The sequence below is a fragment of the Motacilla alba genome, chromosome 1A, assembly GCF_015832195.1.
Source record: "Motacilla alba alba isolate MOTALB_02 chromosome 1A, Motacilla_alba_V1.0_pri, whole genome shotgun sequence".
In the NCBI taxonomy this organism is placed as follows: domain Eukaryota; kingdom Metazoa; phylum Chordata; class Aves; order Passeriformes; family Motacillidae; genus Motacilla; species Motacilla alba.
In genome coordinates, this window is record NC_052031.1 from 32,496,279 (window position 1) to 32,514,228 (window position 17,950).

At 38.9% G+C, this 17,950-nt stretch overlaps 1 protein-coding gene across 2 annotated transcripts in view; it reads left to right on the forward strand.

Moving 5' to 3' along the window:
• Nucleotides 1-17,950, forward strand: part of SRGAP1 (SLIT-ROBO Rho GTPase activating protein 1) — a 139,325-nt gene that overhangs the window by 80,047 nt on the left and 41,328 nt on the right. For both annotated transcript variants that reach the window (XM_038153974.1, XM_038153975.1), the window contains exons 5-8: nucleotides 8,433-8,615; nucleotides 9,005-9,133; nucleotides 16,010-16,231; nucleotides 17,018-17,119. In XM_038153974.1, coding sequence (XP_038009902.1) covers nucleotides 8,433-8,615; nucleotides 9,005-9,133; nucleotides 16,010-16,231; nucleotides 17,018-17,119 — 636 coding nt within the window. The remainder of the gene's footprint in view (nucleotides 1-8,432; nucleotides 8,616-9,004; nucleotides 9,134-16,009; nucleotides 16,232-17,017; nucleotides 17,120-17,950) is intronic.

Consider the following 17,950-nt stretch of genomic DNA (forward strand, 5'->3'; position numbering starts at 1 on the left):
TCTACAGGACTGGACTTTGGTATTTTCATTCTTTTTCTTCCCACTAGTGCTATATATGCACACTGATAACCATCAGATTTTTCAGGTATTAACTTCCGTATTATGGCTCCCAGTGCATACTAATTCCTTTCTCAGAATTTAAGATTTATTTTTTAAATGGGAATATTTTTTATGTTATAAAAATTCTGAATTTGTCCACAGTTTGAGTCAAGCTATTGCTGCAAGATGGTTTCTTGGGACGGAATTTACCTTACCTGATTTTCAGATCTCTGTAGTGTAGATACAAATATCTTAGCATGCTATCTGTGTTCCAGCTAAAGTCCCTGGAAATCTAATATGGGCAGATGAGATCCCCTTTAATCAGATGCAAGAATCCGCTTCAGATTAAGTGATCTGTACTGTTAACTTCCTTGTCCAGCTTTTCATTGATTGCAAAGGGCTTGGTCAGCTGCATGTGTGTGCATTTAGCTAAATAAAGCCCACACATAATAAAGCGACAGTATGGTGCAGAGTAGCATCTGTTTCACTGCTTGAATGTTTAGAATGGTCATCATCATATCTGTGTATTATATCTGCTCATGTACATAAAGATAGAATAGTATCTAGATAGATGGGGACCTCATGCACAGGTTTTTAATTCTTTATGACATTTGCTGTGTATTGAATAAGATCATAGTGGCCTTATCAGAACAAGTATCAACAGTTTTAATCTCTAGCAGTGACATTTCTCAGTCACAGAAAGGAAATGTCATCTGCTTGTTTGCCCCATGATTTATAGAGGGGGGAAAAAGTTTTAAAAAATCAGTCTTTCTATTGTGGGATAAATCATTGTCTCCAAAAAAAACCCCAAATTGATATGAAATCTGTGGGTAATATGCTAATACTGCAGTTTCTCCCTACTGCTTGGTTCTGTTTGATTGAAAGGAAAGGTACCTTCATAAAGTGTAATTTAGAATGTGGTGTCATATTGCAATTTAAATGCCTCTAAAGCCTTTGAGTAAGAGGCAAGTATCGGAGCTTTTAGTATGTATGAAGAAGGTTTAATAATCTGGTTATTTCTTATCGTCATGCCTTATCTTACAGCAAAGGTCTGTAAATTAAGGTTTTTAGATTGTGCTGCCCTCATTAAAGCTACCCATCATGTACAGGATTGTTGAAAAAATAAGAACAGAAGCAGGTGAACCGCAACTTCAGATGTTCTGAGAACAAAGCAGGCTTATTTTGCTGGAATAATCAGAATTTTGCAAGGGAAACCTTAGTTTCTAATTTTCCATCTCTTCTATGTAAAGGTTTTTTTAAATGTTACATAGGTTTTCAACATGTTTTACAACTAACAAAAATGCATTTTAAAACGCTGTATTTTCAATTTTCAGTATTTTATGCATGGATTTTAAAGTTAGGAGTGAAAGCATTATTCTAAAACCAATTAATAGCTAAGCTTGATTTTGTATCTTTGCAAGTTTAGTAAATTATGACTGGCAAGTACTTAAAACTGTGTCTGGTGTCTCCGTGGCTGTGCCAGACAGTTGATATTTTCAGGTCTGCAGCGTCCCAGCAGCTGCACTCCTCCCTTACTCCTCTCCTTACCACACTTCCAGCCAGTGGAGGCCATGAGTCAGTCCCATGTTTCAGATAAGAATATAAGCTATAGAAACTACAATGAGGTGTACCTTTTGAGTGAGGGGAGATGGGGAAAGGGGAGCTCAGTTAGTTGTGTGAGGTCACAGGTAGGGGTTTTTCCTGGCATTTACAGGAAGGAAAGTTGGTCAAACTGAAAGCTGGAAGATATTTGGTTTATTCTTTTGTGAACTGATTGATTTAGGAATCTTCTTACACATTGACTTAAACAGGCAACAGATTATTGACTTTGCAATAAATCATCTTTGCAACATAGAAGACTCCCCAGTCAAACTCTTCTTCTATTTCTCTGGGAAGCTAAAATACCTTGCCTTGTCAGATCAAGTACTGGTATATAGCAATAGTATCTGAATGATGGGGAATGACAGGGAACAGAAGGTAGGCAGACACTTTCCTTGTGTTGGAGAGAGGTCTTCACTCAACTTATTTAGGGGTCAGGATATATTCATAAATGTCCTCTAAAGACGTCAGGAAAGTCACAAGTTTGCTGAAAATACAAAGCTGTTCCACTAATAAGGCTGAGGGCAAATGGTGTAGAAAATTGATGCACATCATAAAAGTATATCTTCATGTCTCCCACTTGGCCTTCCAAATTAATCCTACTGGCATCACACATTGCACAAGCAATGCACATGTCTAGTGCTCAGAAAAAGGAAAAAGTGAGGACAGTCCAAAGCAACTTGGATGTTAAAAAAGACAGGGCTGCTGTGCCACTTGCATTTTCCATTGATTTATCTTACTCTTGAAACATCCTGGCTGTTTAATTTTTCAAGGTACTGCCTTTAATTTTTCAAAGTTGCTGCCAGATTTTCTTTTTTTTCTTTACTGAAATAACACAGAATCTGATTCCTATTCAAAAAGTTAAACAGTGGCGCATCAGAGATCTGAGGAGGTGAAATCAGTAATCCTGCATTGATAGTAATATATAAGTGACAATTTCTAAAACCACATCAGATTTTGGCTTGGAATGAGTGAAGAGGATGCTGACAACAGCTCATACTGAGCCTGTTTAACTGCTAGAGGCCACTGGTGTGGTAAAATTGGCATAAGATTTTACTTATTTCTTGTGCAGAACACTAAGTAACCCAATTTAATGAAACCCTTGTGACTCCACCTTCTGAGAAGAACTCACAGCTTAGCAGAGACAATTCTAAAACAATTCAAACATGATAAATACACCAGGGATGAGCTAGGAAATTACTGTTTCCCAAGCAACACTGTGAAAAGGCTCTTAATTATGCAGTTTTATTATAAAAATAAAGTACATGTTAACACAGCAATTTCAATCTATTTTAACTCTGTAGCTTTCAGTCTTGCCTTGGTTTGAGTTTTCTAGAAAAGAAGTATGCCTGTAGAGAAGGAAGGCTAGTCCCCTGCTATGGGAACATTCTTCACTTATGGCCCATAGAAGTATAGCACTTATTACTGTCTTGTTGATGGATTTGCCTAGATAACAACTGTAGGGCTAAATAAAATAATTATCTAAGGGTGTACTCTAGTGTGCCCTTCCTTGTGATAAATACTATCTTCTGCCTTAAGCCTATTTGCTGAGCTCTTATGAATGATGCTGAAACTTTGGCACACAAATTGAGATGTTTATGCTACCAAGTGAACAGTCTGTCACCTACAAATGTGAGAGTACATAGTTAGGGTAGTATAATCTTTTTCATCTGCTTGTAGTCTGACACAGTCATCTGACAAATATATATTTTACATCACTGGATCAGCAGAATAAACCTGCTAAATTAATAGGAGATAAACTCAACATTTAATTTTAGAAAGGTACTAGTATGCATTTAACAATGCTGGTTCACTACAGTGGAGAAATGCAGCAAATATCATTATGACAGCTCAGCATCTGCAAAATTACAACCTTGCTCTCTTGTTTTAGTGCATACTTGATGGCTCAATAGTAAGCACTTTGGAGACTAACTAAGGTCAGTTCAGTGATGGATACTCACACAGGATGGTCTGTTGAAACCACAGTTTGGTGGACATTTGAGAAGCATTATTACTTGTTTCATAGTTTGAATAACAGATCTGTGAATCTGTTGCATGTTCACAGATCAGAGGCCTACAAATCTCAGAACTTTTCATACAATAAGTCTATTTAGGAAAGCCTGTTACTGTGTTTAACAACATCTAACAGTCTTAAAAACTTAAAAACTCCAAGACAAAAAGATGACGTAGTGCTAAGGCAAAGGATCATATATGCAACTTAGCCAGCAAATTCTAAGACAATTTGTTGAGGAAGTATCCACTGAAATACTTGGAAGCCAGCTCCTTAGCTTGTTCCCATTTATTTTTCCATACATGTCTCTCTAATGCTTTCTCAAATTAAGTTCAGCTGCTGCAATATCAGTTCTTTAAAAAGCATTGACACATCATGAAAAAGGCTGAGAAATCATTAAGATGTTTTCCCCAAAGGCTTGCAAAATAATGATGTCACTAGTGCATGAGATAAGCATGCTATCAATATAACAAACTGGACAAGAGTCACGTGCCTTGGCTGATCACTGCTCTTTACAGAGTCTATATTGATTCCTAAGCCAGTGAGGCTTGGATAGGACTGACACTGACTGATATCCAGCCCTGTGAATACAGAAAAACTACTTCTTTTTGAATTTTAGTTATTTAGCAAACCATTTGTACCAAGAACTTCTGCAGACTTTGTTGTGAGAACATGGATTTCAAGTAGACATCTTGGTTCCCCATGAAGGCTGCGAGTTCCACATAGTCCTCCCACAAAACTTGCCTATCAATCTCTGTGGGGTGAGACACTCTGGATTTGGTAGCATGTGCTGTAAGCAAGCAGTGAGAGGAAGAAATACTCCCCAGTGATATGAAGCTAGTGGAGTCAGTGTGGAGATATTGGTGAGAACAGAGATACACTTGAACTCCTTCAAGGAGTGCTTCTTTCAACAAGGAGGCAAACTGAAATGTCAGCCACTGCAGAAGAACATTTATGCCCAATCTGCTAGTTTAAGAACTTCAATGCTTGCTGCTTTTGGAAAGCAGAACAAATCCTTGTTTCACCACTTAGGTGCTTTGAGATGCAGTTAGAAAACTTTGAGATATATTTGATACAGAATCACAGAATATGTTGAGTTTGAATGGATCCTCAAGAATCATAGAATCCAGCTCCTGGCCCCACGTAACACCATCTCCAAGAACGACGTCATGTGCCTAAGAGTGTTATCCAGACACTTCCTGAACTCAGACAGGGCTTGGTGCTGCGACCACTTCCCTGGGGAGTCTGTTCCAGTGCCCAGCCACCCTCAGGGTGAAGAACCTTTTTCTAATATCCAAATTAAACTTCTCATGACAATTTCCGGCCATTCCCTTGGGACCTGTGACTCTTCACCACAGAGAAGAAGTCAGTGTCTGTCCCTCGTGAGGAAGTTGCAGATGGCAGGGAGCTCTCCCCTCAGTCTCCTGTTCTCTGGGCTGAAGGGACCAAGTGACCTCAGCTACTCCTCATTCAGCTTCTCCTCAAGGGGCTTCACCATCTTTGTTGCCCTCCTATGGGCACTCTCCAATAGTTTTATATCCCTCTTCTATTGTGGCTCCCAAAACTACACACAGTACTTAAGGTGAGGCCGTCCCCTCCCTTGCCTGGCTGGCAGTGCTGTTCCTAATGCTTCCCAGGACATTCTTGGCCCTCCTGGCTGCCAGGGCACTGTTCACTCATGTCCAGCTTCCCCTCAACCAGGACCCCCAGGTCCCTTTCCATGGTACTGCCCTCCAGCCTCTCATTCCCCAGTCTGTCCATTCATCCAGGGTTGCCCCATCCCAGGTGCAGAGTCCCAACACCTTTCCTTTGATGAACTTTATGAGGTTGGTGATTGCCCAGTTCTCTTAACTGGTCAAGGTCTCTCTTCAGGGCCTCCCTGCTTTGGCAAGAGTCAGCATCTTCTCCCAGTTTTGTACCAGCTGTGAACTTGTTTAGTATCCCTTCTAGTCATGCATATAAATCATTAATGAAGATGTTGAAGAGCACAGGACCTAAGATAGCCCTGCAGAACCCCACTAGTGACAGGTCACCAGTCTGATGTCACCCCATTCACTATAACTGTGCCCAACCAATGGGCCAGTTGCTCACCTATCACATGAGGTGTTTCTCCAGCTGTGTGCTGGGCATTTTATCCAGAAGGATACTCTGAGAGACAGTATTGAAAGGTCTACTGATCTTTCAATATTACATCAGCTGGCTTCCCTTGGTGGGAACTAGATGGGTTACCTTGCCAAAAAAAGGAAATCAGGTTTGATCAACAGGACTTCCCTCTCATGAAGCTGTGCTGGCGTGACCAGTGACTGCGTTGTCTTTCAGGTGTTTTTCAATACATCCCAGAATAATCTCCTTCTTAGCTTTACCAGGCACTGAAGTGAGATTGACAGACCTGCAGTTTGCAGGGATGACCCTTCTTGCCCATTCTTGAAAACTGGGGCAACATTTGCCAGCTTCCAGTCAGCCTGGACTTTGCCAATCCCAAGACTGCTCAAAAACCGAGAGAGAGGTTTTGTGATGACATCAGCCAGCTCTTGAAGAATTCTTGGGTTAATTCCATCAGGACCCATAGTTCCCTCCACAGGTAGAGTACAAAAGAAAATAAGTTTTCTAGGTGGTAGGACCCAGGAGTTAGTCTTGTCCCACCAACTAAAAAGTCTCTAGAGATGACACAGAACAAAAGATAAAAAATAAAAGCCAACACCTCTAGCCTTATGTAAAGAAACACTTAAAAGATTTGAATAGAAAGGCCAAAAGAAAAGGGCACAACCTTGCTTTTAATTTCCTTCCCTCAACATTTTTAATAAGAGCCATATCAGTTTCTGTGCTTCTCTGCTTTATTATAGAAACCATTTCTTTAAAAAGTCCTTTTGTTCTCTTTGCAGTAATTCATTTGTTTCCATGTGGCTGTATGAGTTAAGCTCCCTGGGTACTGATAGAGCAACTGTAAGACTGCTTTTGGAGCAGTGAGGAGCCTGAAGATGCTGTTTGGTTAAACTGAGAACCTTGCAGACCTCACCCCTGTGGGCTTCCCTTCTCTTCCTAACTCAGCTTTGTCCATCTCTGGGAGTTTTTCTGCCTCATCTGTGCAGATGTGAACTGGTGGGGCAGCAGCTGTTCCCAGCGGGTGTAGGCAGTGTTTGGGCAGGGAGCTCTGCACTCTGCTCAGGCCTTGGAGCACAGTGTGCCATAGAGGAGCAGCAGCAATAACACTGTGTCCTGCTCCAGGCAGTTTGGGTTTTTTTACCACAGAGCTGTAAGCAAACGTTTCTTAAAATAAAAATAGGGTCACTTTTAGTGGTTGTCACCAACTGTTTTACCTTACTACAGGAAGCTGGTGAAGAGTTGCCTGTTTAATGTTTAGTATCAGTGGTATCAGTCTTAAGTAGTGGCATACACAGTTATGGTGTATAACACACATTGTTATGCAAAATTGCATTTTTCTGAAAGTGTCTGTCTTTCTGTTGCACAGAACTTGAAATAAGCATCAGTTCAGCCACCCACTGGCATGGCGTGCAGTTGGTTTGTGTGGATCTGTGCTAAGATGTGCTGTAGTGAATTGCAATATCTAGCTGTAGTGTTCCCTGTTTTGCCACTCTATGGATACTTCTTAGGCTGGCCTAAATACTCAGTTGCAAAAAGTACACTGTCCCAATCTGGGAATATTTCAAGGCAGCTTCCCAAAACTGTTTCCCCATGGGTCACAAAAGCAGCTGGTTTGATTCCTCCCTGCCTGTGTGTCCTTCACTATGTGAATGGTTTGCATGGCCTCCACCCAAAGATAATATCTGCTGTTGAGAGCTCTGGCACCTTTTAGAAGAGATGGGGAGGCCTCTGGCTGCCTGAGGATGCCTTCCTGCTTTGTTCAGTGCTCTAAACTTAAGACAACAAAGAAGCAAATACCAACAACAAAAGACTAGGGAAGGCAGAAAGACACTTCCTTTGGTGGAAGTGGGCAGAGTCAGCTCTACCCAGCAGAGGTGGGGTTTGTGATTGACTGCTGCCCACTATGCAGGACTCAGGCTGAGGTTTTTCTTGCTTGAAGAAGAGGGGGAGGACTGGGGTAACCCAGTCCCTTTTCCTCTTTGTGGCCTGTGCAAGCATCTGTTTGTATACTGGCAACCCAAGCTCTCTCATCTGCAGACCCAGCAGGTGTGTAGAGGAAAGATGCTTTTGGGTCTATGGGAAAACATTTTCACAACTTACATATCAAGCAGCTCCTTCTTCAGTTCTCATCTGTTTTTACATCAGGCGCAGTCTGCAGGCTGTGCAGTGGGCAGGCACTTCTTTCCAGGCCATGGACAGCCATCCAGCTATCTGGGGATTTGCTCCCAGGCCAAAGCTTCCCATTCCCTCTCCTACCTTCCCCTTTTCTCAGTGTTGAAGGGATGCTTCTGGTTTCAAACATTCAGTGCCCATAGCCAAGCTGTTACTCCACCCAGAAGATTCTTATATATCAGATAGATTTGGTACTGACATAGGTTTCGTTTTATTGTTCATTATTTTAGATTTTCACTTGAAGATAAGAATACTGAACTTTATTAATAATGGCTTTTGCTCTTTCCTATCCGAGAAAATAAAAGAAAAAAAATCCCTATTTGGAATACTGTTAAATAAATTAGAAAAGAAAAATGCAACCAAAAGTCCTCAATCTCCACTGGCAAAGAAACTTACACAAGATCCATGTTTATAAGTCAACATTTTGCTCAAAGACCCTGTGATTTTTCTGTATATACCTTTATATTTTCATTTTCTCCAGTTCTCCTTTGACTCTTGCCTTTTGCAGGTCATGAAAACATACCACATGTATCATGCAGAGAGCATCAGTGCAGAAAGCAAACTGAAGGAGGCAGAGAAGCAAGAAGAAAAACAGATTGGGAGGTCAGGAGACCCTGTTTTTCATATTCGACTAGAAGAGAGGCACCAGAGACGGAGCTCTGTGAAAAAGATTGAAAAAATGAAGGAAAAAGTAAATAGTCCTTTTATTTAGTTTCATTTGAAATAAATTCAGTGCATTTCTGACATTCTTTGGCATGATATTAGACAGAGAAATCCTGCTGCAAAATAAAATTGAGCAAGGTGCACATAATACACTAGCAGTGGGTTATAGATAACTTGACATAATTTCAGTTTGGAGAGGGGAATACTTCATTCCCAATATAATTCTTACTGTAAAGTTTGTCACATTTGGAACAAAGTATTAAGTTTTCGCTTTGTATTCTATCTGTTGTATGTATAACAGGCCGGAAATTAAGATTCTTTCTTGTTACTAGGAATGTGTGCTTGAATTGTTACCATTTCTACTGCGTACCAAAAATGAAGTAATTAAAATACATTAACATGAAATGTCTTTCCTAGCGTCAAGCAAAATATTCTGAAAACAAGCTGAAATCCATTAAGGCCCGTAATGAATACCTGCTCACCCTTGAAGCAACTAATGCTTCTGTTTTCAAGTATTATATTCACGACCTTTCGGATTTAATCGATGTAAGTATTGGCATGTTGGTATTTGTGTTTATTCTCTTCAGGAATAATACTTTTTTTCAGTTTTAAGGGGAATTAATGTATTGGTCATATGGATTGCCTACAGTACACTTGCTATTTATACTATTGTATGATACAATCAGAAGTTTTTCTCTTATTTCCATAAAATAAAGAGCCAGTAAGATGCTGAACCCATTCCTCTAAAGTTCAAACATTGTGTTTGCACCCCATGTGTCACTAGAAAATATGACATTCCTATTATGTACGATCTCTGGAATCTAAATATTTTTTACAGTATAAGTGGTCATCTAATGATATTTAATTTGAAAGAAGCAATTTCTTCCATGTTTTCCAAATTCTGTAGTTTCATTCATTTAGTCATTGAACCGTACATACGGTGGCTTCTTACTCTTATTCATGCAGTTTGAAGAACAGGCACAATCAGTCCTCTGCTCTATACTGTCACCATACCTGTTAATTATTTTCAGTAAGTTGTTTTTATGAGAATATCCTAGAAGAATGAGGTTATACACTAATGTTGACTTGTGCCAGCATTTAGTCTCCTGTATTACTGACATTTTTACAGGATGCAGAGGGAGCATCCTGCACCCTTATCATGCCCCACCCTCTTTGTAAGCTGACTTTGTATGTGATAGGGAATATACAGAGACAGCAAACACAAGCTCCAGAACATTCATTCACTTGCATTGTAGGGTTTAATGACTTAGTGGGTCCACCTCTGAAAAAGTGGCCCATTTGAAATTCCAGATATTTGAATATGCTTGCTACTGCAACAGTAACATATGTTACTTTTTCAATAGTAAACAACATTCATACACAGCTCTGGTTTTAATATAGAATAAATTAATACAGAATTTGACAGGAAGACTAATTTCTACTGACTGGAGAAGCAAAGCTTCACAGAGAAAGGGAAAAATGCCTTCTTAAGATTAATGGACTAAAATAGCTCCATATACATGTTTTATTATATGTAATCTAAATACTGATCGTCAGTTTTCTTTATAATTTCTAGTTTTTCTATAATTTATAAAATAATGCCTGATTTTGTTACAGCTTTTCCCTTTCACATGGTTGTGCTTCATTTCTTTCTTGCTTTCCTATAAAAGATGGCAATTAATCCTTTTTGTGTTTTCAGTATTTTCTTCTGTCTCTATTTCAACATCTCTTTTATTCCTTTCCTAGTTGCTACTGCATGTTTGCTCCTGATTTCTTCTGGTTTATTTTGTGTCCTGCCCTTGTCTAATCTGTATCCATCTGCTTGCACAACCTGAGCCACCCATCTAGGTTGTCCAGGCAATGAAAGCATTTACCAGGACTTACAGGTGGAAGATAGGGCAGAAAACAAAGGACAAGCTGTGTACCTACTGGGGTATCCCCCAAGTGAGAAGTTGAGCCTACCTAGTGGATGATTTTCCTGCTACTGCTTAAAAGATGACAGGTTTTTGGTCAGTAATTAGGGCATTTCTCATACATGTGAACTTCATAAATTCTTCTCAGATGCTGGAAGGAAGGAAAGGTCCTTTCTTTTTGTTTCCAGCACCCTCACCCCCTCAGAAGCTGGATCGATGCTCATTTTGTCACCTCTCCTGCCTTCCCTTTTAAAGTTCACATTTCTCAGAGAATGTGTTTCTACTTGGTCAAAACTTTATCAGGTTGGAAGATGCATGTGATTCTTATCCACTTCAGTGATGTCCAGAGGTTTCTGTAGCAGTGAAAAGTGAGAGGAGGAGCCACCAACCCGGAGCTTTACCAAGAATTGTAAAGGGAAGAGAAGTGAAGCTTTCTGTCCATACGCACACAGAGCTGACACTGGACTTAGTGTGTATGTAGGGGTATTTACACAACCATGAAGACTAAAGCTTCCTGACTGCTAATCTTTAATAAAAATATGCATTCTGCAATATTTATTAGCACAGAAAAACTGTATCTACTCTGCCTGTCTTTTTGAAAGCCATGGACCAATGTACACAATAACATTCTTTTGGCAAAATGGCTTGAGAAATTACTCTTCCCTAAGGAATTTAAATGGAAGGTCTAGCTGCCCTTTGCATCACTGTTTTGTAAGAGTAAGCTGTAAACATGTGCAACCAGAATTTGCTTCAGAGCTAATTTAATCCAATTGTGAGCTTGTTTAAATGAAGTGTCTTTCAGACATTTGTATTTAATCAGAATATGCTGTGAAAGCACTGGTATTTAGACAGAGTGTTTGCCACTTGACAAAGGAAACTCTTTTTGTTAATGCAAGAATCTTGGCAAGGTTTTGGAGTTATATCATTGGAATGTGAGACATGCTTCCCAGTGGCCATATGTTGCAACAGTCCAGACTGTCCCATTCTGTAAATCTGTTAATGTCATGGTACAATTTGGAGTTTCCAGAGCAGTGGTGGCAATTTCATTCTTTGCCCTCTCTATTTTGTCCCACTTTGCTAGCCTGACTTCTGTGCTTCCCTGAACTCTCTCTCATTGCCTGTACAGAAAGGGATTACCTCTGCTCTGTGTCTGAATTCCAGTTAACATGGAAGAATTTAGATCTCCCTAAGCTGTTGGTGTTGCCCATAAATGAAATGAAATGTCTTCATATGTTAGTGAAAAATATATCTAACGAAAGCAGGATAAGTACATGCAATAAGGTAGTAAACTGCTCCATAATTTTTTTTTTCTAACAAGCTTGGGGAGGATAGTGGAACTACTCATTTTTACCAAAAAAAAACAAACAAACAAAAAAAAAAACAAAAAACAAAAAAAAAACCAAAAAAAAACCAAACAAACAAAAAAACAACCTATTTTTCATTTGAATTCTATGGCATTTTCCATATATGAGGCTTATATGGAAAATCCTAAATTACTGTTCTCCATCTGAACTCAGTCTGAACTGTTCAACTCTGTCATTTCATTAACAGAGCTCAGCACTTCTGACTTCAAATTATGATGTGTTGCTCATTTTAAGCTCTTGTGATAAAAGTAATATAAAAATATTGCTGGAGTCTTAGCTGGATGATTTAATGCAGTTAGTGAGCTGAGGGATGAGACCAACATTTGCAAAGAAGCAGAGAGGTAAACAGGATTTGATATGCACAATGTATTTCTGTCCTCTGCATATTGTACTAGAGGAATTTGAATTTTCTGTTAAATATTTCTTCTCTGCTGTCTAGTTCAAGTGCAGGACAGAATTAGTTATTTTCTTTATTTGTATCTGTAAAAACCACTAAAGATTAGCTGAATTAAATAAGCTTTACCTAGTATGTAGAATTTTTTTTAAGATTCTGAGTTTCAGAGGAGCAACAAACCATACAGTGCTGCTAATCTGGCTGTTAGTGCCAGCATCTGTCCATATGGCACATACTTTTACTCATTTACATTCACAAAATTTGTCTAAGAGGAAGGTAAGGACCTTTTTTCAGACTTACCATCTGAAGATAAATACTAGGAAATAGTGATCAAAACAACTTTACTGTAGTTCTGCTGCTGAAATAAATAAAATATCAATGTGTTGGTCTTTCTTAAAATGTAGTTTCTGAATCTCTAATTGCACTATGCATGCTTTGGACCATTAAGAAGTTAAGGAACATTTAGCTATTGTGAACTTAATTTATTCTGTAAAGGTTCTTTATTAATCATTCATAAAACCAAGTTTAAAACTAGGGTAAAGTGTGTGCAGCTTACAATCTTTATTACGTAAGTCCTCATAAATATGGTATGTACCCTTAGATCCCTTTGATTTGAATGTAGATGTCTGTGTAACAAAATACTTAGAAAGTGACTTATTCAGAGATTAAGGCTTTTTTATTAATTCCTCTCTTCATTGACATTAGAATTTTGTTACTATTCCTGAAACAAAATTAAATGAAATAAGAGCAGCTCGGTTTGGTTGAAGCTCTGTGCTAAGCGCTTCAGTTTGTTTTGTTCAAGCCTAAATGTACTCTGGGGTACAATAAAGGCAGTGAATGCTCTTGAGACTGCTTCAGATTTAATTTCAAATAAGAATAAAATGCAAATTACAAAAGTAATTTTTCACACATATCCCAAATGCATCCCTCATCTTCCTTCATTTTGCCCAACCAAAAGTCTTTATGAATCCAGAAATGCAAACAAACTCATCTTCTCTGACTTCATTCTGTTATTTTTCATCTTCATGTCTTACTGCAGCAAGTGGCATCTCACCTCTCTAGCCCATAGATAGGTGGCAGATCTGTAGCACCCTGGCTGTACCCTGCGTGTGCTGGCTAGTGAGCCTCTGACACTCGTGTTTATTTTGGCTGACAGTGTGGTTGCTCACTTGAACTGTAGAAGTCTTTCCACAAATCTACAGATTTTTCCTGAAAATCATATGTGTGTGTGTGTGTGTGTGTGTGTGTGTGTAGACAACTCTCTTTTCTAAACCATGTTTCCAGCAGATTAAAACAGAACATTTCTTTCTGGATAACCAAGATACCATGTCAGAGCTGTTACCCTTTGTGTCCAGGTTTTGGGGAAAGTGGGCTATGGTCTGGCAGAAGTAAGAGTTGTGATGTCTGAGTGTTTAGTTTTGTTTTTAAAATATAACTTCCCTCTTACAAATTCTATTTTTACTTAAGTAATTTAAGCAAAATTTCAAATTAAGATGTTTGTAATTCCATTCGAAGAGACACTTGTGATAAAGCATTACTTCAGGATCTGCATTTAATTTTTGTTTTCTCTGCTGGCATTGGCATTGCAAGAAAATGCCTTAGCCTGGCAAGATACTCTGCTTCACTTGAGAAATCCTCTTCTTGTCTGATTTGTTGCCTTGTTCAGCTGTCATCACTTGCCAAAGATGATCATGGTGATAGTGACTGAGTAGATTAAGGGTTAAACAATGAAGTCGTGTCACAGCATAAAGGCTGCAATTTTATATTCCAGCTTGCAAAAAAGCTACATCAGAAACCCACACAGCTCTAATTGTAAATCAATAAGCTTTCTAGTAATGCTCGGATTAATCCACCAGAGCCAAAATTCAGGCTGTAGTTTTATAACACATGGGTAGTTGGCAATGCTAAACCTGGCACTGCCCTCTATTTCTAATTCCTTTTCAGTTTAATCTTCTGTGAGGTCTTTCTGAAACTAATGCACATGAAATAAAACAGCTGTCCCAATTCACTTTCTTATCAGCACTTTTAGTCTGTCTTTTTCATCCAAGATGGTGAATTAAATATGAGATCTGGTTTGACATAGAACAAGAGAAAAACACCAAGAGACTTTTCCTTTTAGAAACAGTGGTTTTGAGGCTGGTGTACTTTGAAATATGAATGCACTTCAGTATAAAGGTTGAGTGGCTGTTTTAGGAAGTGTAGCAAAAGTTCCCATTTTATAAATGCAAAAGAGAGGGGTTAACGTGTGTGTGTGTGATTGAACATAACATCTTTTCCATTTTATTTGAATGGTTCAGCATCTGTTTTTTTGGAGAGCCACTGTCCCATCTGCAGTCACTACCTGGAATACTTGCTAGGAATGAAAACTTAGTCTTTCTGGAAGCTTTGTTGTGATAGATTTCAGAGAGCAGCTTTATCACTAGTCACTACCGTACCTAAGTCAAGGTGTGAAGTGTTTCATTCCCTTCTACATGTAGGTTTTGGTATGGTAAATAGGTTCAAAGCTCTTTCCTTCTGTGTCCCTCTCTGTCTATTTCTCTCCTTTTTCAAATAAGTAAGAGGAAAAGGAGGGAAATGTGATCCCATGAGTCCTGTGGGGTTTGTAAGAGCTGTGAGGGAGGTACTCTCTAACAGTGCAGATACAGTGGACTGAATTCAAATTGCTTCTTGACTCAGCTCTGTAGTTACCTTGGGAGTCCTGCAGGGATGGGTGCCTTCAGGATGCCCACAGGTGGGCACCGAGGAAGAGTGGCTGGGGACTGAGGGATGCCCTAAGGCAGAGTGCTCTGACTGCCCTGGCCGTGGCTGGCCTCTGCCTGGGGCACATCTCAGGCCTTTGAATAAAGAGCACTGCTTTGTATGCAGCTGTTAGCAAACCGGTGTGCCACTATTGAGGTGACATCTCCCCTTACCTGGAGGCTCACTGAGCAGAAATTGAGGGGATTTACTGTACAATGTAGGGAAACAATCAGCTGATATGCTACTGCTGTGATATTTTTAAAATATATTCAACTGTTGTCTAAAATATTAATGAAACATGAATAATGCAAATTGAGGATGTTTAAAATTCAAGAACAAACAAAACTTTATGTTTTACCAATTAGGTTTCAATTACATTCCATTTCATAGAAAAAAAACCATAAATTATGACTTTCTGAATTTAGTAACATGATGTACATTTCTGGCTCTATATGAGCATGGGAAATAAGATGTTTACATTAAATACATTTTCATGATCAGGGAAAAAGATGTTAAACCTTTACTGTTGCATGGAAAAGCATTTTAGAGGGATTGCTTATGCTCCAAGTATTTGTGGAGGTTTTGGTTGGGCACAGACATGGTAAGCAGGAATTGCTTCAAGTTCACTTTGCTGCTGTCATTAACTTAGATGATGGCTATGTTAGGGTGTGTTTAAATAGGTGATTCAGGGCTTACAGATGCTATTGATGCTGAAAAACCCACTTGTGTCTGGAGCCCCAGATTTTATTGATATACAGTGCCTGCACTTCACATATGTACACTTGATCTCTTTTCTAAAACTGTCCATTAATCTTTGCAACAGATTGAGGTTACTAAATACTTACTGTCTTGACCCCAGTAGTGTATTTTAATTTAGAAGATATTTTGTTAAATACTTCAAAGACAGAAAAATTTCAGGACAGAAATTTTTTGTGACAGTTTCAGGATTGAGATATTGGAATGGTGTTTCTCCTTTTAAATTTGTTTTCTTTTCCCTTTGTTGTTTTTTTAGTGTTGTGATCTTGGATACCATGCTAGTCTGAACAGAGCCCTAAGAACATACCTTTCTGCAGAGTATAATCTTGAAACTTCCAGGCATGAGGGATTAGACATCATTGAAAATGCAGTTGACTGCTTGGAGCCACGCAGTGACAAGCAAAGATTCATGGAAATGTACCCCACTGCTTTTTGTCCACCAATGAAATTTGAGTTCCAGTCTCATATGGGTGATGAGGTCTGTACACTGACAAGTATCCCCAAGTGACTGTTTCTGTATACCAGGATAGAGAGTTTATCATTTACCAAACCCTTTTACAAAGAGTTTGGTAAAAGCTACCTGAAAGTCAGTGGATCAGCAATAACATTTTGCAAAACTTTGCAGCACTGTCTTCTGCTTCAAAGTTCTCATGTAAAAACTGTTAAATGTTACTATATTCTGTATCATTTATAATGACATTGCTATAAATTTGCTGGCCAACCTGTGCTCAGTCCAGCCCCAATGTAAGCAGTGACTTTGTCTTTACTACCTGTATCACTCATAATAGAGTTTGTGGGTGCTATTTGAGAGCGGCTACAGAGCTGCTCCAAATTATTAATGCTGCAATGCAGCCTTTTCCCCTTCTTCTTCCCTCATTTTATCATGTGAAAATATCAAGCATACTGGGTAGCCCAGCTGTGCTCTGTTCTTCTACACCAAAGGCCGGTAGCAAAGCAGAATTCGACATCACCCATGTACATCTTTTTTTCTGAAGGTAACTCCAGGGTTTGCATTTTTGTGTGATACTAAAGCCACAAAAAGCACACATAAAAATATTGTGCTCTTTATTTATAAGCTGTATTATGTACTTTCACATTTTACAGCACATAAGTACTTTAAATTTAGATGGGTACATTTTACTGTGCTTCATTAAGTTTTAATAGCTTTGGTAGGAATTCACCTAGTTTTAGAAGAAGAACAAGACTATTGACTGGGGTTTTTTTAATTACTTGTATCTTACAGCTCTTTTTGATTCTTTGTTAGGTTTGCCAGGTCTCTGCCCAGCAACCTGTGCAAGCAGAGCTTATGCTTAGGTATCAACAACTACAGTCCCGATTGGCTACACTCAAAATTGAAAATGAGGAGGTAAGACCTATGTCTACAAAGGCTAAGCATTGAACATAATTTTCAGGAAGGTGCAGTGTTTTCTACCTTGCCAGAAGCATGTAAATGACCCTGAGGTGGCTCCAATCTGTGTAAGTGGTTTTAATTTTAAACATCAAATACTGGCACATAATGTTAAGGTAGATCCTCACCTGCTTCACAGAGGTTTGGCAACTTTGTCTTTTATCCGTCCATACATTCACGTTACTGAGTTCTGTATGTTGCAGATGCTTCAGTGTAAACTTGTAAGACTACATATTTTTAAATTCTTGTGACAGACAGCCACTGAGAACAGTTATTGTCTTCTGTGACCCCCCTCTGTCCAGTCCTCAGTTTGCTACTTCTGTAGTACAAAGGAATTTGAACTGTCTTTTGTGGTAGCTGAGTCAAGATCTCTTATGCTCTCAGCTACAGCTATTTATAAACATGACTAATGAATGCCTGCGATGGGAACAGCCACCTAGCAAAATAAAATGTAATTTTTTTGTAAAATATGGAAAAAACTATGCTGTTCTCTTTCCCCTGCTCTGGCAGTGGAAATAAAATGCACTTTTATCACAGTTGAGGCGATGTTAAAGTCCTTCAGTTTACATGAGAATCTGTTCCTAAAAGAAAACATAGAAATAATTTAGTTTCTTCATGTACTTTACTGATAAGTTTTCGGGATGCCAGTTTTTCTCATTCTAGTTTGTATGTTGAATGTCTAGAACAAAGTATTAATGTCCATGAGACATGTACAGTAGTTGTAAAAAAAAACCACTTGCATTCAGAAAGTCTCTCAAGATAACAAAGATGGAAGGGGGAAGATAATTC